Source organism: Saimiri boliviensis, chromosome 10 (genome assembly GCF_048565385.1).
Source record: "Saimiri boliviensis isolate mSaiBol1 chromosome 10, mSaiBol1.pri, whole genome shotgun sequence".
NCBI lineage: Eukaryota > Metazoa > Chordata > Mammalia > Primates > Cebidae > Saimiri > Saimiri boliviensis.
This window is the reverse complement of record NC_133458.1, coordinates 6,833,726-6,856,529: the sequence shown is the minus strand read 5'-3', so window position 1 is coordinate 6,856,529 and position 22,804 is coordinate 6,833,726. Positions and strand designations below refer to the sequence as shown.

Genomic DNA, 22,804 nt, shown 5'->3' with positions numbered 1-22,804 from the left:
AAAACCAACTAATGCAGAACCACTATCGAATACACCCTGGAAGCAAACCCAAACAAAGATCCCAAAGCTTTCAGGAAGAAAAAAAGGATTATGATTCATTTTTTTTAAAGTAAGATTTTTCTTGTGATAGCATAAACTGAAGAAAATGTTTTCAGAGTATAAAAATGAAAAATTTGTAATATGAAACATTATACTAAACCAAGTTCTTATAAAGGGAACAGTCTGTTTCAGACATGTAGGGTCTCAGAAAATTTTTAATTCGTTTTAAAGAAACATAACCAAGATTCTGAAAGGCTGAGGGTAAAGTTGGAATTAACAGAGGACATATATTTTTTGCAATAAAATTGTGACAAGGTTTATAATCTAGGTTAATTTAATCAAATCAAGCAGAGGAAAAAGGAATAAAAACTTCATTTTCAGTGGGGAGTGGGAGAAGAGAAAATTTGTATGTTTAACATTTATAATAATTTACATTCATAAAATGAGATTCTGAATTGTAAATCATTGCAGGAAGTAAAAGAAGAGAAAAAAATAAAAATTATAAGAACAACTTTGCCTCAAAATAGCCAAGCAGTCAAACAGTTAGCTCTGTTAAGCTTTTCAAATGACACATTTAAAACAACACAAAAGAATCCAAAGTAAAAAGATGTGAAGATAACCATTCAATTGGCAAACGAACACCCTATGTGGCCATAGTGTCAAACAAACCAAAATACCTGCCCTCCCTGATCCCCCAACAAAAAACACATTACACAGAATAAAGAATAATTTTATACTGGTAAAAAGCATAATATATAAACATTGGACTGACCTACTTACTAAATAACAGCCACATTTTTGTTTTAAAAAATGAGAAACTGATAGGAACAATTAATAGTGGTCAATTCTATCAACTTGTTGAATCAATGAATCAAAAAATAAGGTAAAAGAACTTCATCTAACTAAATGAAATTAATAAGCACAAATGCTACACCTTTAAAAAGTCACTACTTCAATTATCAAAAACATTTATTTTAAAAAACCTACACTGGTTAAATTCTCTCATTAAATGCAATTAAAGCAGAACTTAACATACTTCAGCGCAACTTAAAAAAAAAGAAAGATAAAGTTATTTGGTAAGGTACATCCATATATAAAATAAATCTAGCTTCAGCCAAAGCTACAGCCTAAGGTAAAGTTAGTCTTACATGTCCTTTTTCCTTAGGGAAGGAAAGAAAATGAATTACAAATTCAACTTCGTATTAAAAGTTAAAAAGGCAAGTAGAGGAACTGAGTGAAGACAAGAGAATAAATACTACAAATTGTCAAGAGCAGAGTTTTTCCTTTCAGTGAGAAGTCATTCAGCAAGAGATGGAATCTGAACTACCTGAGGAAGCAGGCCAGAGGTCATCACAGTTCTTCAGCCCTCAGGCCCCGCTTCCCAAGCAGCCACAGCTGAGCACAGTTACCCAGCGGCTCTATTTTCTGCAGGAGAGAAGGTCCTTCCCCTCGATCCCCACCACTTAGGGAGATGCCTAACAGAACTTACTGAAGACAATAGAACCTGGTAATACTGCTTCTGGTTCCAGGTGCCAAACCTCACTGGTGGGGGTAGGGCACAGGTGCAGAATCTCTCTGGTCTGCTCCCACCTCCTCTCCTCCACTGGGGACCCAGCACCTGGGACCTGTGGTTCTGGCCACACCGACCTTCTTTCCCAGGCCCTCTGCCTCCTCGATAGAAAAAGCAGTTCCAAGAAGGGCAACGACAATGCTGTGCCTTCCACTCCCTTGGGCCATCATTGCCTCTCCAGCTCCAGGAAATACCCACTTCAGGCCCGTGCAGCACCTCAGGGTCATCTCCACCCCCTCAACCTGGCAACTGCAGCAGCCCAGGAACACAGCCTGAAAGCTACCCCGAACTTTGGATTCCAAGGGCCGTCTCCACCACCCTACTGCCCGCCACCCAGCTCTGAACACCTCACCCTGGAGGAGCAGAAGCCAAGTGAGGTAGGAAGTTGGTTAGTAAATTCATCAGCATTTTTTATAATAGCTCAAAATGTTTAACAACCAATAGGTGATTCAATAAATTGTGGTACCTCCAGCACTCAATAATAAAAAGGAATTATTATTGATCTGTGCAACAGTATGGATGAATTTCAAAATAACTATGCTGAGTTAAAGAAGTTAGACCAAAAAAGAATATATACTATATGAGGCTTTTATTATACGTTATAGAAGTGAATACTAATCTATAAGGAGAAAGAAGACTGGGAAAACAGGGGGTTTGCCACAAGGCAAGCCAAGAGGCACCAGGAAACTTTTGAGAGTGATGACTATGTTCATTATCTTGAAGAGTGTATGGTGTACTGAATGTCAGTTATATATCAATAAAGCTGTTTTTTAAAAAGCTGATGGTAATGTACAGATTTGAATAGGTATCCCATTAGTCTGTTCTCTATATAAAACACACAGAGGATATTTTTCTTAAAAAAATAAACAACTTACTTTGCATTTCCAGCCATTGGTTGGTACTGATTTCATAACTGGTTGAAGACAAAAAGTATGATACCCTTTGTCACACGTATCACACACTAGCATCTTGCTATCTTCTCCCGATTGTCTAAAAAACAAGATAGCATTAATGATGCCTTATCTTTAGACTTATGTTTTGTAACGTTAAGTAATCATGAACATAATCAGTCCTGGGAACTGCACAGTTCATAAATACCTCAGTATCTGTTTCGTCTCTGCAGATAATAATAGAGGTAACCTTGCCGTAAGTATTACCTCCTGAATGGTAATCTCGACTCATTGCTCACCTATGGTTAACTTGGCTCTAGCCATTTTAGGATTCCTGTAGAGGAGGAAGGGTTAAGGCAAGATGAATAGCCTCTGATCTTTACTTTTTTAACATAATTGTTGCACGGAAGGCACTGTAACTGCTAGGTGCTTCTGTGTGGAAAGGAATAAATCCTTGGCACAGTGAATTGAAAAAACAATCATATAATGTAAACAAGATCAAATTTGGCATCAGATCTCTACTTGTATTCAGGTTGCTGTTTTCTAGTTGTGTCACTAAATAAGTTAAAAATAAAGCTCTCTGAGTTGCAAGTATAAAACAGAAATAATAAAGATTACTGTGAGAATTAAATGTAATGCAGGTTCAAGCACTCTGAATGTCTATTAAGCAATTAAATAAATACTAAATAATTATTTCAAAATACAAACCTTGTCATAATTATTAAGAATTATAGTTGAAAATCTAAAGCCTTTCTCTAAACATTCTTCTGCCCCTAAAGATTGGGCCCCTGTCCTACAACATTCTCTCTGTCTTGATTTTTGACTATTAATCACTTTCAGATTCTATGATTTTAAATTCAAGAAGAGGGATAAAGAAAAAATGGGGAACGCAAGAAAAGCTGAGAGAGGAAACACTGAATGAAATCTGGGGATAAAAAGAAGTCAACAGGAAGATGCGTCAGTAGGCGTCCAATTATTATTCAGATCAACCTCTAGATAAGAAGTTGCATGTTTTATCTCTTCAGCTACACTAAAGATCTTGGAGGACAAGTACTCTTCCTTCAAGTTATTTTAATCCTTCCCAAGAAACTGAGTGCAGATACAAGGTGTTGAATAAAAGTTTACTGACATTTTATCTCATTTTTACCAAAATATGAAGGTACATAGTCCTATTTATTCCACATAACTCTAAGATGTTGATTCTTACTTCTTATCAAACTAAATAATAAAAACAGACTGATCATAGCAGTTGAGCAGAATTCTTGCTAGATACAAAAATTCTCAGCCTGTAAACGGAGATGCTGGTAACATCCCCAAATTATCATGCTCATTAGAATCATGGGGGAGAGAAAGGAAATCACAGAAAAGACTGGAGAAATGACCAAGAGATGAAATACAATAGGAAAAGACAACCCCCTTACAAATTTGTAAATGCCATACAATATTTTGTTTTAGAATTATGCTAACCAGGATCTACTCAAGGTGGCTGACTTTTAGAGAGATGCAGATATATATTAAAATAATAGACCTGTACTTCCCAGAATGGAAATTCAAACACATGACTGATTTTTTGGCTCAACTCTAATAATTAACTTCTGTAGTTAGAGGTTTAAATCCTATTAAATCTCCCCAGTCCCCCTTAAGAAAAGCTGCTTTATTGTTCTAATGCTTGTTTTAAATTGTTAATATCACTTACTTTTTAAATTGTTAGCAAATTTAAATTAGCTTTTTAGACAACCAGAGCAATTTAAATTATTAAGATCAGTTTTGTTTAGACTTCTTTCAAAGTAATATAAATGTTTATAACCACTGATTTTTTTAAGGTATGATGGAGTCTGAATGAATACAGCTGCAATACGAACAACTTTTACTATATTATACAAACCTTTAGCACCTAATAATAGGGTCCCTCTTAAACTCAATACACAGCTTTGAATTGAGATTAAAACTTACTTGCAGTTCTGGCACACTTTGCACTCAGGACATTGCCAACCTGCACGTTTTAATGGAGTAACCGCTATATCCAGGCACATTCCATGATAGTGCTGACCACAAGTAGTACAAAAGAACTGATCTAAGAGGTCTCCCGGGCTGTCGCACACTGCACAGTTTGCATCTTCCTTCGCTATAATTAACAGTAAAACAATGAAATTGTTGTATAAGAATTTAATACTTTTCTGACTTTACAGTAAAATCACTTGAAAGGATTTGCATGGTAAACCTTTCAGACATTTGAAGTTACTCACATTGAAATGTCATCTAATCAGAAAGATGTATCAATAAAAACACTGTAGGATATTTAACCTAAATGTAACCACATTAAATTTAATTGTATACTTTTGCAATTATTTGTGGCTGTATCTATCATAAGCAGTTCTTCTTTAATTTTCTATTACTAATGCCAATGATAATGCCGGACACCTAGTTAATGCTCGAAATGTATGCTTATGGGAAAGAACCAAACAAGGAAAATAGCAACTGACAGACGCTCTGCAGTGTAACATAAACGTTTTCTTTGGACATTAAATATATTTTGAAATTACAAAATCAGATAAGTCAGGAGACAAAATTAAGAAATGTTAATATCAATTAGATTAAGATGCTTCTTAAGCATATACAGACTATTAAAATAAGGGTTTTTTTTCATTACTGGAAAATGTCTTATGTGGAAGAACATTAAAGACAGAAGCTACATATTCATACACAAACACATTACTTAATATACTAATTCTATATTCATCTATATTAATTTCTAGTTGTAAAAGCATTAAAATCCACATCATTATGGACATCATCCATCCCTAAATGTGGATTAAAAGAAAATGTACTAAGAGTTCTTTTACCATATAAAACAGAAAATACATGCAAGGATAAACTGCCCTGCCAAATACATAAACTCATGCATATTACAAAGTAAGAAGGAAAATAATGTATTCTAACATCATACCAATCTTAGGTAATATATTAAAAATATGCTTGTATATAAGTAGTATCACAAAGTATATGAATCTTTTCAATTTTTAAGGGTTTGTTCATTCCTATCCTTCTGACTCATGTTCTTTCGTTACTAGTCAAACATATCATACCAACCTTAGATTTTATATATATATATATATATATATATATATATATATATATATGCCTGTATTTAAGAAGTATCACATGCCTGTATTTAAGAAGTATCACAAAGCATATGGATCACTTTTTTTTTTTTTTTTTGGAGACAGAGTTTCACTCTGTCACCCAGGCTCAAGTGCAGTGGCGCAATCTCAGGTTACTACAACCTCCACCTCTCAGGTTCAAGTGATTCTCATGCCTCAGCCCCCTGAGGCATGAGACATTTTTACATTTTTAGTAGAGATGGGGTTTGCCACATTGCCCAGGCTGGTCTCAAACTCCTGAGTTGAAGCAATCCTTCTGCCTCAGCCTCCCAAAGTGCTAGGATCACAGGTGTGAGCACCCAGCCTTTTTTCCATTTTTTGAAGGTTTGGTCAATCCTATCCATTCCTCTCTGACTCTTTTCCAGTTAAGCCACTTGAAACAGAGTACAAATATATTTCTTTTATTTGTACCAGGAATCTACAAACTTTTTCTGAAAAGGGCCAGATAGTAAATAATTTAGGCTTTGTAAACCATAGCAGTCTCTGACAAAAAGTCATATGTATGTTTTGTTTTCACTTACATTCCTTTAAAAACGTAAAAATAATTCCTTGCTTCTGAGCAGTACAAAAACAGGATTCAAAATGTGGACTGCTGGCTGGACCACTAACAAACTTCACAAAAGCTAGCTTAGCAGCTGCTACTCATCTGAAGCTACTTTAGTGAAGGTGCTGATGCCCACAGGAAACCCGATGGTTATGTTTTAGTCCTCGACTTTTTTGCACTTTGCAGCATTTGCATTTCTTGCCACTACCACATTAAAACATCCCTTTCCTTTGTTTCTATCATGGTAACTCTCTCCTACTTTCCCCTTAGGTTTCCCATACTTTCATCTCGTCCTCCTTTGCTGGCTTTTGTTACCTATACAATCTTTCTAAATGCTGGAGTTTCTTAGGATTTCATCCTTTTCCTTCTTTCCTAATCCCCCAGTTTCACTTTGTGATCACATCAACTCTCATGCCATAAAATAACACCAAGATTCTCAAATCTGTATTAGCCCTAGGATTCTTTCATAAGCCCCAAACCTTATTTTTCAAGTCTTACTGGTTCTCAAAGCCAGATGTTCTAAAAATACTCAAACTCAACTGCTCTAAAGTGAAACTTTTTTAAAAAACCAAAACATCCATTTTTCTCAAGAATGGATAAAGGCAGAAACCTTAGTATCACTGTTGACTCTCAGCCGTGACCCAACACATCCAACCAGGTAACAATTCTTATTTATTAAAGTTCCTATACATAATTCTTCCTTCTATTTTTATAGTTTAGTCTACCATATCAGGTTGGTGCAAAAGTAATTGCAATTTTTGCAGTTATTGCACTTTTAATGGCAAAGACCACAATTACCTTTGCAACAACCTAATATTCTGTCTCACTAAAAAGTATCTTCTGCATCAAATACTCCCTATTTAACGGTTCTGACATCCTCTCTAAGTCACTTTCTACACATCCAGAACAATCTTTCAAAGATATATATATATATATATCTAATTGTTAACCTCTGTGTAAATTAAAACTGCACGAATATCTCATTTTTCACCTAAAAGAAAATCAGAATTTTCAAGTATAAGGCAAAAGGGCCCTTATCTCCCTTTCCAACTGAATCTAAGAACCACTTACTATTTCGTGGTCATGGTGAGTTGTCTGCCATGCACCTCACTTAACACACTGTTCATGTCTGTGTGCTTTTACACATTCTGTTCCCTCTGCTTGAAATTTTGTGTTTTTGTTGTGCTCCCAGCCTTCAAAATTCTGCTCATGGCCAGGCATGGTGGCTCATGCCTGTAATCCCAGCCCTTTGGGAGGCCAAGGTAGGTGGGTCACTTGAGGTCAGGAGTTCGAGACCAGCCTGGCCAACACGGTGAAACACTGTCACTACTAAAAATACAAAAATTAGCCAGGATGGTAGCACATGCCTGTAGTCCCAGCTACTCAGTAGGCTGAGGCAGGAGAATCACTTGAACCCAGGAGGTGAAGGCTGCAGTAAGCGAGAGTACACCACTGCACTCCAGCCTGGGCGACAGAGCAAGACTCCATCTCAAAAAAAGACTCTGCACATATTTCCTGAATACCTATTACCACACTCAAATACCCATTTAGTTGCTGAATATTGCTTTTTCCCATATGCTTAGAAGAAACTTCCGTTACAAAATCAATTGATTTACAGCAAAACTCTGTAAACCCTTGAAGGACAGGAACCTTAACTTTTTTAACTTTGTATCCCCAACTGCCTAACATGAATCAAATCTTATTGAACATACTTTAAATGAAGGACTTACTGCTAAAATCACTTTTGAATGGCTCTTTAAGTGACAGGCATTTAAATCAATCTAAAATGGAAGCATCATAAATTAGTTCATGTTTGACAGAAAGGACATAATTGGGATAAATTATGTCTTTCAATATTAAGAGTATGCCAGTATTTATCTTTCATAATATGTACATTTTAAAAAGTAATCTCTGCTTTTTGCTTACCTTAAAACTTTTTGAAATTGGGGGAAATACTCAACTAACTATCGGAAACTAATTATCATATAATCAATTCATTTCTCTATTATACTTTCCTAGGAGTGCTTCTGTAAAACTTCCTAGACTTTGCTCCCCTGATGCTTCAACTTACCATGGCAGCTACTAGCCACATGTGGTTTCTGAACAAGTGAAATGTGATTAGTTCAAATTGAGGTGTGCAGTAAACACAAACTGCACACTAGATTCCAAAATCTTCGTAAAGGAAAAAAGTCAACTATCTCAAAATTTGAAATATTAATGTTTTGGAAATACTGGATTAAATAAAAATTATTACAATTATTCCCAAAGGTTTCCTTTAACTTTTTAACATACCTACTAGAAAAATTAAAATTACTTATGTCGCTCACATACTTATACCACATAGCACTGTTTTATACAACAAAGCCCACTCTACAACAAGACAACTCTGTCACAAAAATCACTTTTTAGACTATAATGATTTCCACCAATTCTTTACTGACAACCTTGCTGTGTTATTTGATTACTATGGTAATAAATTAGTCAAAGAAAAATATCCATGTAATACATTTGGTGCAAAAACACTTAATATGCCTTATGTAAAAAACAATAATTCTTAAAAGTACTACACAAAGAAATGAGGTTGGTTCCAACCTTCCCAGTCAGGGAGAAGTTGTGTGGGAATACGGAAACAACCTTTTGGAAGTCATGTATGCAAAGATTATCCATACTACTGGATAGCTTTGGTGTCATGTCAGAAATAAGTAAGTATATTTAGACACACATATATCTGTAAGCCAGAGACTTTAATTTTGAAGCAATAATCAATGAAGAAATTTTTCTTGAAACAGTTGGAATAGCAAAAAGACAGGCTATAACTAAAGATAATTTGAGAGGACAGGAGTAAAATTCAAAGCCAAATTGATTTGGCTTCTAAGATCACACTTTTGACTACTAATCAAATTGACTCCTCAGCAAACTTTACTACTCATCAATTAAGGTGATGTGTATCTTGAGTATACACAAAAGTATACATGAAATGGCCAACAGTGGTATACAATGAAGAAACTAAATGAAGTAGAGGGAACAAGATTCTTATGGCAGGAGAAAAGTCAAAGGAAACAAAATCATCATCTCTGGAGAAGGTCACTTCCTAAGAGACAGTTGTAAAAAGAGAAGAGATAAAGGAAAAGACAAAAAACATTGAGTTTAAATTACAACAGAGCGTACCATAGATCCTTAAACTTGGTGAAACTGAAAGGTGAAACTATTGCTTAAGAAAGTCCAGACAACACATAAGAATAAAAGCATTGGCGAAGAGCAACAAAAGTCAAATAGCTGTCATACAGTGTCAATATAAGAAGGACCAAATCAGCACTGCTTTCCAATTTCCATTAACATTACAACACCCAATCATCTGCCAGTTTTTAATAATGGCAGGACACTGGGCTGGGTGATTTGCCTATCAAAGGGAATCTCTGGAAAGAAAAAATTTATCATGGATGTCATCCAAAGAGGCTAGACCATATCACTGGCAGGTAGATAAGAAAAGTCAGAGGACAGACAGAATTTAGAATAAAAGAAAAGCAGCAGGACTCAATGTCAAGAAATACAAAAATAACCAAAGAAAAGAGGCTGGAGTTAAAGTTTAAGTGAAGTAAAAGGAGTTAAAGCTAAATGATGAGTAAATACACTGAGGAACAGGAGATGAATTAAGATATGCAGTATTTCCACATTTAAACCCTGCAAAGATTTCTTATTGCAAAAACTTATCCTTTCCTTGCTTACAAAGCCTACATGATCTAGCCTTTGTACACCTTAGATGTCTCTACTACCCACCTAGTAGGCTACTATGTTCCAAGTACAATGACATGCTGTCTGTTCGTAAATCATGCCAAGTCCATTCCTCAATGTCTGGGTAGTGGTCTGTTCCCTCTCCCTGGAATGTTCTTTCCTCTTATCTTGCATGAATGATTGGCTTCTTGCCATTCAGCTTTCCTATTCAGGAAGTGTATCTGGTTGTATCTCCTAGATGGATTTTTAGTGTAAAATTTCCAGACAAGGTTAATGTATCCTTGTATCATCATGAAAATAATGTTGCAGCAATAACCAGCCATTTACCTATGACACAGCACCCTAAAAGTATTTCCTGATGAAAATCTTGGCCTTCTTGACAGATACTCTCTTTAGTTAATTTCTTTATAATGAGATCTGTTTCTGTTAAATTTCTCAACTTTTATAAAAATATGTCAACCTTACTCCTAACTCAGTCAACTATCACAGCTATTGCTCTGCCCTGAGGCAGCAACAGAAAATATATATACTCAATATGTATTATTATTCTCATAACTTGAGCCTGAGATAGGAGCTGAAATAACTACCTTTTTACAAGCAATTAACATATATAAGGCACAATGTTACGTGATTTCCATTCATTGTTTTCATTTAACTCTCCTAATAACGCTATGATTTAAGACAACATCAAAAAAGCATAAAAAGTACTTGTGCCATAACGCACAATTAGGATAGGTAGAAATACTTATAAAAGATGTCACAGGGCAGGCGCAGTGGCTCACGCCTGTGATCCCAGCACTTTGGGAGGCCGAGGCGGGTGGATCACAAGGTCAGGAGATCAAGACTATTCTGGCCAACACGGTGAATCCTCATCTCTACTAAAATACAAAAAAATTAGCCAGCTGTGGTGGCGCTCGCCTGTATTCCCAGCTACTCATGAGGCTGAGGCAGGGGAATCACTTGAACCCAGGTGGCAGAGGATGCCGTGAGCCAAGATCATGCCACTGCACTACAGGCTGGGTGACAGACCAAGACTCCGTCTCAAAAAAAAAAAAGATGTCATCATAATGGTGATAAAGCATCCTATATGCAACATTCTTTAAATTACATCCTTGGAACTTAATCCAAGATTATGGTCGTCTTAACAGAGATGGGTTAGAAAGCTGTGTAGTTAGAATGTACTGTTTAAGATCCCCAAGGAGGGTGAGGGCGATGGCTGTAATCCCAGTACTTTGGGAGGCCAAGGAGGGTAGATCACGAGGTCAAGAGTTCAAGAGCAGTTTGATCAACACAGTGAAACCCCATCTCTACTAAAAATACAAAAAATTAGCTGGGTATGGTGGTGTGCGCCTGTAATCCCACTACGTAGGAGGCTGATGCAGGAGAGTCGCATGAACCTGGGAGGCGAAGATTGCAGTGAGCCAAGATCGAGTCATTATACTCCAGCATGAGCAGCAGTGCAACACTCCAACTTTAAAAAAAAAAAAAAAAAAAATCCCCAAGGAATAGAATTTAGTCATTTGAGCCTTGATTTTACACTACTGATTGAGTTTGAAGGCTGCTATAAGATAGAGCTCCACGGAACTGGTATTTTTTTCTACTGCAAGGTAGCTACTTTAAGACCATTTTTCACTGCATTATGTCAAGTGACATCTTGTTATTGTATCATTATATCAAGTGACATCTTGTTATATGTAATAAGATCAGATTAAGTGTTCATATTTCCTTCTTTGTATTGGCTGCTGAAAAAGTATGGGGCCAAATTTGTGGTTATGTCTAGAATTATAGATTTGGGGGCGGGGGGGTATGGGAGGTTTCTTCATATTTATCCTATCTAAATTTTCCATTGCCAAATTTCCTTACTTATTTTTAGTTTTATCCTATTGCTCATGTATTTTTATGAGTCTCCTAAGTCTATTTTGGAAAAAGGCAGAGAACTCATAATTTTAATATATCTTTTAGCTTTATGCTGCCATAAACCTGACATATATGCGTAATCAATGACAGAAAATGATCTCACCTCATTATTTACCGTTTATTTTACAAACTGATTTATGATTGCTAACATATAACTGAAGGCATACATTATTAGAACACAGTTGTCAGTAGAAAGTAGCTCTACCCTTAAGTAATAAAATGTTCTAACATTAGAACAATATTCTTTTAAAAGTTTGCATGTTGCTTACTGAGGTCTAAAGCATGACTAACTACAAAAGGCTGAATAAAATTCAGATTCTTACATACATGCAAAATTGTTTTATTCAGATAACAAAGTGTATTTATGATACCACTCAGAATATAATCCACTCTGGTAACTGACAGTTTATGCACTTGCAGAAGTAACTCAGTACATAAATAGTAGCCATAACAGTTGCTGTAAATGAAAGTCCTTCTCTTCCAGATTTAAGAATGTGCAATCCAAAGCATTTTAAAAACTTTAAATCCCTTAATTAGCCTAAATATAATTTAAAATTTTAGTTTGCCTTACCTATAATTTGTACACTAGGTTACTAAGGGCAATATGAATACATATGTGGACACAAAATAATTTTAACTGAAAATGAAATATGGCACTCAACAAAGATAAAGGGTAATGATCATGTAGACTAACTGTATTTGGTATTAGTTTAAGCATGGGTAGCTATATTTATGTTTCACAGACCCAGAAAAGATAGGAAAATTACTTTTATCAACACTGCTAAGGAAAAGATAAAAGCTAACATTAGATAACTAAGAGATGACATAAAAAAAGATTGAATAAAATATCATGGTGATTCATAATGAGATTGGAAATTCAATAGACTAGGGGAAAAAAGATCCCAAAACATACATGCTCGACGGGAAAACACATAGTAAGAAAAAGTAAAGATCTCTATTTAATGATACAATAGTAAAGAGTTACAATTTCTTGTATAATGTAAATTTCAGACATTTAAACATTTTCACTGAATTATAAAATACTATTTGGAAAAGAAAGAAAAAAGCACAACTACAGATTAGAGATGACCAAGATAGATGAATCATGAAAAGGTGCTGGGAGAGATGTCTATCATACCTATTGGGGGTAACACAATTTCGAAGAATCAGAAATGTCTGGTGTTCCTATTAATGTAAATCCTAAAATAACACCTGAGTGAGCTGGCTTCTAATTCTTCAACTGGGTGGCTTTGTAGTGTAAAAGATGTTGAAGACTGATTAACTTTCTAATAATAAATTATCTTATGGTATAAATTAGAAATACTGTACAGTCAGTACTTATATCTTTCTATAGTGGTTTTTAAAATGTTTTAAGAATAAAAAAATGCAAACTTTATTTGATTTTTCTGAGGAAATAACTTTTTAGATTTAACTTCAATGAAATTGTTGATAACATTTCCCTCCCCAAGGACCCCTGGCAAAGATCCCTCCGATTCAGATAATTTACGACATTTGTTATTTTCAGTAAATACATTGGTTCAAATTTAAAAATCTATCCATAGTAAACTTACATCTTTCAGGTGCTTGGTCAATGTGTTCTGGACAAAGAAGGAAGATGTGACTGAAATCCTGAAAAGTGCCGGCTCCAGCAGCACAAGGATAATGATACATCTGGGTACATTTCTCTTCACAGCATTTGATAGTGGCTCCAAGGTGCTTACAAAATGCACATCGCTGAAAGGAATAAAGGAGAGAAATCCCTTTATAAAACCTTGAAAAGGAATATTCAAATATAAGGCTGGGAAGGTATAAAAAAGTCTTTGTACACCACAAGTAAAACAAATTAAACCTGCAAAACAGTAAACAAAAGATTAAAGATAACAAAATTTACTTTACTCAATTTAGTGCTTTATGTGCTACCAACTCATCCTTCCATTCAAATTAGAAAGTCAGAATTTTACTTTTTCCTACTTATATTTTCAAAAAAGTGTTCGAAGCATTTTTGACACAAAACCTAAAGATTTTTTTAAAAAAGCAAATAGTAATATGATTAAAGGGGCAAGTTTCTATATTCAGGGTTATTATAAAGTTTTTAAATCCCACCAAAACCAGTAATAGGAATATATTTTATAAGGCCTATTACTATTTTTTACTCTGCATAAAAATAAAGAAAAAATAAACTCATCGATTATAAGGTAATGGGGACACAAATGGTTAAAGATTTTTTAAAAATCTACATACTTCACTGTTAACAATCAGTTTCAAATTTGTTTGTGTTTTTGAGACAGTTTCACTCTTGTTGCCCAGTCTAGAGTACAATGACAAGGCTCACCGCAACCTTCGCCTCCTGGGTTCAAGTGAATCTTCTGCCTCACCCTCCTGAGTAGCTGGGATTACAGGCATGCACCACCACCCCCAGCTAATTTTGCTTTTTACTAGAGACAGGGTTTCTCCATGTTGGTCAGGCTGACTCAAACGACGAATCTCAGGTGATCCACCAGCTTCGGCCTCCCAAAGTGCTGGGATTACCTGCATGAGCCACCATGCCCGGCAGTTTCAAATGTCTTAACAAAAGATGGAAATGGGGTTGGGGGCGGGCAGGGGAGTCACCTGGTATCTTTCCCATTTCAACCTGCCTCCGTTAATCTTGCAAGTGGTAAGAAGCACAGAAGTAAGTCCCAAACAACAGGGGCAGTCTAGGTGTATTTACCTATTCAGTTTTCCCTCAGAATAATTCATAAATTCTTCTTTATTCTCCCAAGTCCACTTGGAGCACCATTTCCTTAAGCATCATTTTCTTTGATGGGCCCTGTACCATACAGCATGAAATCTCTCTGTGGGAAATGCCTATCTAACATATATTTTGGTTTACACCATTACATGCCTATGCCATTACATGATAATTGTCTTTTTATCATATTAGTCCAAGATCCTTCAACAAAGGAACCATACTATCTTTGTATCTATAGCACCAAAAATGCTGCTTGAGATAGGCCCTAATAAATAGGTGTTCCTATTTACATACACCAGACTTAACTTTTGGTGATGTTCTTTGTAAGTGTGGCTCATGAACAGCTTAGCTGAAATAACTGGAGCCTCATGTAACAGAGACAGTTGGACCCTGCTAACTTACTGTGGGTATCTTCACATGTTAATACACTGACTCTATATTCTGCTAATTAACCAGAAACTACAATAGTTAAAATTATAATTGTTTTCAATGTTTTACGTGTAAATCTGTGTATCACATACTATCAAACCCTTCCTCACTGTCATCAGTCCACTGCATTACATCAACATAAAAAAGTTAAGTGACCCTTGAGGGCTGAATTAGAAAGAAGAAAAAGATGTAAAAATTAAAAGAGAAAAAAGAAAGCTAAGTGATTCCTGGAGTGTCTTCCGCACATTTTCAGTAGAAGGCAACAGACCACTATAGCTTCTAAATAACTCATAAATGCTAATTACAGTTGTGGCACTTTCATTTTATATAATATTTATAAGTGTACAGAATAACATACATTTCAGTTCTATTTTGGCATTCAATGTATTAATGCATTAGAAACACAGAAAAAAATATTTGTTTTCATTGACAAAGGGTAATAACCAGCTTTTACACAACAGCTAATGTTTTATAACTCCCAAGGCATCTAAATATTTAGCGCACTAACAGAACCCAGAATTAACTACAAATACAACACCTTGGTAGTCTAAATGTCCGAATGGGATGGCCAAGTAAACATCGAGAAAAAAAGTATAATCAATCTGTTGAAAATTGTTCATAACAACTAATTAACATAAAATAATTCCAGCTAAATTGTTAAAATCTAAAATCGCTTATTTTGATACCATATGGCAAGTTTTGCAGAAGCCTTCTGCACTGAAAATAATTCTGGCAGATAAAATATAATGAGAAGTATATAATAATAAAAATAATTTAAATTGACCATCTTCTCAATGTCTTTGTCATTTTACAAACAGCAATATGTTCTCTTAATCATACCTGCAATGAAAAATATTATATGACATTAGCTAAACTACTAAGAAAAGTACCGGAATATAGCTAACATACTAATTTATAATATCATATAAAGATATTAGTGAATAAAGGAAGGAACATAAAACACTCCATTTAGAAGAACGCTTCAAAGCCATCTGTTACAATTACATAGCTAATGAAGAACAATCAGCATTAAATGAAAATGTTTACTATATACATCAGGCATCCCCAAACTAGGCCCGTGGGCCGCATGCGGCCCCCTGAGGCCATTTATCCGGCCCCCCGCTGCACTTCAGGAAGGGGCACCTCTTTCATTGGTGGTCAGTGAGAGGAGCACAGTATGTGGCAGCCCTCCAACAGTCTGAGGGACAGTGAACTGGCCCTCTGTGTAAAAAGTTTGGGAACGCCTGATATACATAGTCTAGAATGTTCCTAAACCAAATAAAAAGTATTTGTAAAATTGTAGACAATATCAAAGAATAGATTTCCACAGAGAACTTCTCTAATGTCAACACTCTCATATACTACACATAAAAGAAATCAAGCAAGTTAAAATAATAGTAATATATATAAAATACATAAGTAACAATTACAAAGCTAATTAGCATTTCAGAAGGAGGGATAAAGTAAACAGATCTTGGCTGGGAATGGTGGCTCACGCTTATAATCCCAGCACTTTGGGAGGCTGAGGCAGGTGGATCATTTGAGCTCAGGAGTTCCAAACCAGTCTGGGCAACATGGTGAAATCCCATCTCTACAAAAAATACAATAATTAGTCAGGCATGGTAGCATATGCCTATATTCCCAGCTATTCGAGAGCCTGGGGTGGGAAAATCGCTTGAGCCCAGGAGGTTGAGGCTGCAGTGAGCTGTGATCACGATAATGCACTCTAGCCTGGGCAACAAAGTGAGACCCTTTTTTTTTTTTTTTTTTTTTTTTAAGCCCTTAAGTGGTATAGCAACTAAATAGTTTATTTGAATCAATACTGAAAATTCCTAGATAGCATCTTTTTACTTTTATTCATCATTAAACAAAAGAGAGGGAGAAAGAAAACAAAAGTAACATGTTATAATGTTATATTTTCCCATACTGCAGGTAAAACCTTCCTAGACCCAGAAACACTGGCAAAAGTTTGAGATAACAAGGATAAAGGGAAAATTCTTAGAGCTACATAAAAAAGAAAACAGGTCATTTATAAAGAAAGAAGAATTAGGCATCACTTCTCATTACCAATACTGAATTTAAAAGAAACAACAAAAATCATTATTTCCCAAGGTCTGTAAAAAATTATTTCAAACCACAATGTTAATGCCTGTTAAGCTAACATTCAAGTCTATGAATAACAAATGTAAACAGGTTAAATTCTCTAGTAAAAAATACTAACTTTCAAGACATGCAAAATACACTTACAACATACACATATTTTACGTTATAACTATACCTACACACTTTATATGTGTGTGTGTGTGTGTGTGTGTGTGCGCGCGCGCACATATATAAATGAATGAATAAAATACTTTGGATATTTGTCCCCACCAAAATTTCATGTTGAAATGTAATCCCCAATGTTGGAGGTGGGGCCTTATGTGAGGTGTTTGGGAAGGGGGGGGGGGGGGGGGGGACAAATTCCACATGGCTTGGTCCTGTCCTTATGATAATGAGTGAGTTCTCACAAGATCTGTGTTTAAAAGTGTGTGGCACCTCCCCGCTTCTCCTTTGCTCCTGTGTTCTTGCTATGTGAGATGGTCCCCTTTCTCCTTCCACCATGGTTTTAAACTTCTTGAAGCCCTCACTAGAAGCAGATGCCAGCACCACATTTCCTGAACTGTCTGCAGAATCGTGGGCCCATTAAACTTCTTTTCATTATCAATTACCCAGCCACAGATATTTCTTTACGGCAACATAGGAGTGGCCTGATACTATATATATACTCACACATATGCACAATACACAGTGACATACACAATTCAAAAACTGACTTAAGGGGGAAAAACACAAACAAATGCTATCCAAAAAATGCAGGTATAGCAATAATTGCAAAGAAATAGAATTCAAACTAAAAAGCAGTGAAGAAGTCAAAGATAGTATTTCATACTAATGTTAAGTTTTATGTTACAGTGTAAATTCTAAAAGCCATAGTCATTAAAGTTTATACACCTAATAAATACATTTGACATTTTAAAAGTAAAGCAGAGTAGAAATAACATACATAAATTAGACTCTAACATAGCTCTCAAATCAGTATATTAAGTGGATATGAAATAGGTAATAACAACGATCAGTTTGATTCAAACATACACATAAAATACACACAGATCTGTTTTCCAAAAATAAAGAAAAAATATTCTATTCAAATGTGGATAGAATTTTCCAAAAAATTCACCTCATTTATAATCATAAAGAAATGTCCACATATATTAAAAGGCAGGTATTTTTTAGGTTATATTCAGTAAAAGCAGATGTGTCCTTAAACCTAATACAATAAAAATCAGACATTCACAATATAAGGATAAACTCCCAAATCTATCCACTGGAGAAACTTAAAACACCTTTCTATATAACAGCACAGTTTTAACCAGGAAGTAAAATCATGTATTGTTTTGCAATGATTAAGAAACATCAAAAATCTCTTGAGATGTGGCAAATGTGGTATTCAGAGGAAAATATATAGCTTGAATCATACAAAACTGTAAGACCAAAGAATGAAAATATGTAGTGCTAGATTCAAAAATTAAGCCAGTAAGAATCAACATATAATCCATGAGAGTCACAATCTCAGGAAGTAAACCCATCCTAATACTGTGTTTATTAAAATGTTATTAATGACATTCAGATATTTAAACAACTATTTGCTTTAGAAAATGAAATAAAGCTGACTGAAATAAAACCTAATCTATGAAATTATTCTGTATATGAATTGATCTGAAGTAATAAATAGTTGAAGGACTGATTCATAATTTTTTTTCTGGCCCAGGCTAATTATTCTAGTTGGCATACTATTAAACACACATTTCTGATCAAAACATCTGCTAAAAAATAACATCGAATGACATTACAAAGTCAAAATGGAGACTGCTAAGAGTGGGATTTTTCTCCTGCCCCTATCTTTCCTTTCTGATCTATTCTCCTCACTGCTGCCAAAGTAATCTTTCTGAAGGAACCACTCAATACAGAACACATGGTAGGGAGAATTCTAAAATGCCCACATACCACTAACCCACCAAATTTCTCACCCTAATACAGAGGCTATAAATATGATGAAATATCATAACAGGGATAATGCTATTAATATATGGCAAAGGAATTCTGCAGATGTGATTAAAGCTACCAATCAACTGACTTTGAATCAAAAAAAAGGGAGATTCACCTAATCTAATCAAACAACCCTTTGAAAGCGGAGTTTTCTCCAGCTGGTAGCAAAAGGGGAATTCACAGCAAGAGAACAATTCAATACATTGCTGTTGTCTTTGAAGATAAAAATAGCCAGGAGTAAAAACCAGAAAGTGGCCTCTAGAAGCTGAGAGTGACCCAGGCCAATGGCCAGTAAGAATATGGCAAGCTCAGCCTCACAACTGCACAGAACTGAATTCCTCCCACACCTAAATGCACCTACAAGAGGATTCACCATGAGAGCCTCCACCCAGGTAACACCTTGATTTGAGTCTCGTGAAACCTTAAACAGAGAGCACAGTTGGGCCCGCCCAGAGTTCTGACCTAAGTAAATGGGTGCTGTTTTAGGATATTCAGTTTATCATAACTGTTATATAATAACGCACAACAAACAGAGCAGCATTTCAAGGCCCTCCATGCTTTGGTCTCTGCCAAATCACTATTACATTTTTAAGATTTTTTTATAAACACTATACTTACATTATACAATGTCTTAACACTATGAAGTAAAAACATAAATATTTTAAATTCCAGCTTGGAAATGAGGAGGCAGAATTTCAGAGGTTTTCCCAAAATAAAATAGGAGAGGCAAGCTTTCTGAGTCCACAAAAGAGCCCTCTACCTATTGGGTCAAAAAAAAAAAAAAAAAAAAAAAAGTAATTTCTCTATTTATAACAACATACATAAATTAGAAACCTCAAAGAAAAAGGTCCCTAATAGCTACAACCTTTAACATAACCACAAATAAAAACATGAATAAATCTGACTATACAAAAATGTAAAAACTTCTATGTGGTGGGAACACACATTTCAGAACAAAAAAAATCAAATGACAAAAAATAACCGCCAATTTGAATTACAAATCTAGTAACCTGGGTATAAAAAATAAAGCTTGTAAGTTATAAAACTAAGTATAATTTTTAAATAGACAAGGATACTTTACAGAATTTCATAATTTAAAGAAGGCATAAGGTTAGCCAATAAAATACAGGTAACATGCAAGAATCAGTAAGCATTATTATTTGCCAGCAAGTAAGCCAAGTACTTTATTCTCATCTAGGCCAGGCACAGTGGCTCACACCTGTAAGCCCAACACTTTGGAAGGCAGAGGCAGGTGTATCACCTCAGGTCAGGAGTTTGAGATCATCCTGGCCAACATCGTAAATCCCCATATCTATCAAAAATAAAAAAAATTAGCTGGGCCTTGTGGCAGGTGCATGTAATCCTAGCTCCTCACGAGGCTGAGGCAGAAGAATCACTTGAACCCAGGAGGCAGAGGTTGCAGTGAGCCAATATTGAGCCCCTGCAATCCAACCTGGGCGACAGCAAGACTCCATCTCAAAAAACAGGAATTACGTTATTCCCATCTAACCACTACCATTTTAGGTAGATGTCACTATTTCTGATTTTACGAATGAGAGACAGAGAGGTTAAATTCCTTGCTCAAGCCCACAGAGTCAGGAAATGGAAAGAGGAATTGAACTCAAGTAGTTCATAATTAGTTATATACAAGTAATAAAGACAAATTCCATTAGTCAACTATGGAAATGTACTGAATGCTTTGTCTTGTTTACACAATAGCTTTTATGTAGGTTGTAAGATAATAAGGCATGGCCAGGCACAATGGCTCGTGCCTGTAATCCCAGCACTTTGGGAGGCCAAGGCAGGCACATCACTTGAGGCCAGGAGTTCTGCCTGGCCAACATGGCAAAACCCTACCTCTACTTTAAAAAATAAAAAATAAAAAAAAAATACAAAAATCAGCAGGGGTTGTGGCACATGCCTGTAATCCTAGCTACTGGGGAAGCTGAGGCAGGAGAATCACTTGAGCCTGGAAGGTGGAGGTTGTAGTGAGCCAAGATTGTGCCACTGCACTCCAGCATTGGCAACAGAGCTGGACCTTGTCTCAAAAAACAAACAAACAAAAAAGAAAAAGAAAAAGGAAAGTGGTCACTTCGGGATCAGAATCCGTAAGATCATCTCAGTGCCAACCAAAAGAAATGTACTGAAATATTCATAAAACACAATTCATAATGACCTCAAATTTAAAGCACCCAAAATGCCCAAACGTAAAATAAACAAATTACGGTACTCTTAAAAATAGAATACTACACATAAATGAGAAAAATAAATAATTGGAAGAAACAATTTGGATTAATCTCACAAATATATATGTGAAAGATGACAGAAAACAGTACTTAGTAGCCCAATTATACAAAGTACAAAGCCAATTATACAAAGCACAAAAACAGCCAAGACTCACCTATGTTGTTACTAGTGATGACAGTGCGTATCATTGGGAGTTAGTAGTAGTCACCAAGAGGAGGCTTGAATGGAATTTCTGGGGCTCTATTATTTGCTTCCTGATGTGATTTTAGTATATAGGTTCTAATATTTGGGGTATTCTATTATTTACTTCGCTATATATATATACACACATACATATATGCTGTTCATATTTACCAAATCACATTCAACACATACCTAGAAGGGGTGAATTATAGTGTACGCAAAATACACCTTAATAAAACAATGACTCTCGCTTGCTTATTTATTTATTTGGTAACAGCATAGGAGCTAATATCAGAGTACCTTTCCTAAAGAATAACTTTCCTAAAATGTCTTCAATCTGAAGAAAATATAGAAACTAATTGAAGCTAATATATATATATATATATATATATATATATATATATATATAGGCTACATATATATAGGCTACATATACACAGCATATATACAGCAAAGTGAATTATATATAATTCTTCAATATATTTTCTAGAAAAATTAAGTTTTTTAGAAAATTAAGAAAATTTTAGATAATGACTCAACTTTTAATGGAAAATATTTTCCTTTTTCTTTCTCACATGAAATGCTGTATCAAGGTTAGTTTTCTACCTGGTATCTCTCCAACGGTGGGTTAAGAGTTTGTTTTCTTCTGAAGTAACTTGTATTACATTAAGGAATGATATTAACTGAAATAACCATACAAATGAATGCACCATAAGGCTAATTTCAAGATATCTGTCGTCAGCCAAAAGCAGAAAAGGCATACACATAACTTCCACATAAGTTATTCCTAAAAGCTCATCATGTGTACAACAATAAAATTTAAAGTTTGAAATTAGGTTTTTTTGACACTGAAATATTAATCATGTTTGTTTAACACAACTTTAAAGTTAATAATAAAACACTGCAAATTACAGGAGACACTTCAGAAAGTGGGAAAAAATTTTTTAAAGCTTTCATTTGAGTAGGAGTAAACACAGACACAGTAAGATTCAAGTTAGTTGGATACACTTAAATCATGTCTTTTAAGAACATAAAAACAGATATATTTGCTTAGTCCAAAACCTTGGTATAATTTTAGTCCAAATTTGAAACTAACAGAAGAGTATTCAGCTTCTTAAAAGTTTTATTTCAAGAACAGTAAAAGAACGTCTGGTCTTACAAACATTACACAGATAAAGTAAGTTTTTCCAAATAGATGTATATAAAAATCTAGCACATATATCCCCAAGTTGAGTTAATAAGGTGACCTAGATTCTGGTTGAATAGAACCCT

General features: G+C 35.1%; 1 protein-coding gene across 20 annotated transcripts in view; it reads right to left on the bottom strand.

Annotated features, from left to right (window-relative positions):
• Positions 1-22,804, bottom strand: part of KMT2C (lysine methyltransferase 2C) — a 310,436-nt gene that overhangs the window by 131,758 nt on the left and 155,874 nt on the right. For all 20 annotated transcript variants that reach the window (XM_074378876.1, XM_074378875.1, XM_074378881.1 and 17 more), the window contains 3 exons: positions 13,425-13,587; positions 4,453-4,624; positions 2,485-2,599 (listed from right to left, as the gene is read on the bottom strand). In XM_074378876.1, the coding sequence (XP_074234977.1) occupies positions 2,485-2,599; positions 4,453-4,624; positions 13,425-13,587 (450 nt within the window). The remainder of the gene's footprint in view (positions 1-2,484; positions 2,600-4,452; positions 4,625-13,424; positions 13,588-22,804) is intronic.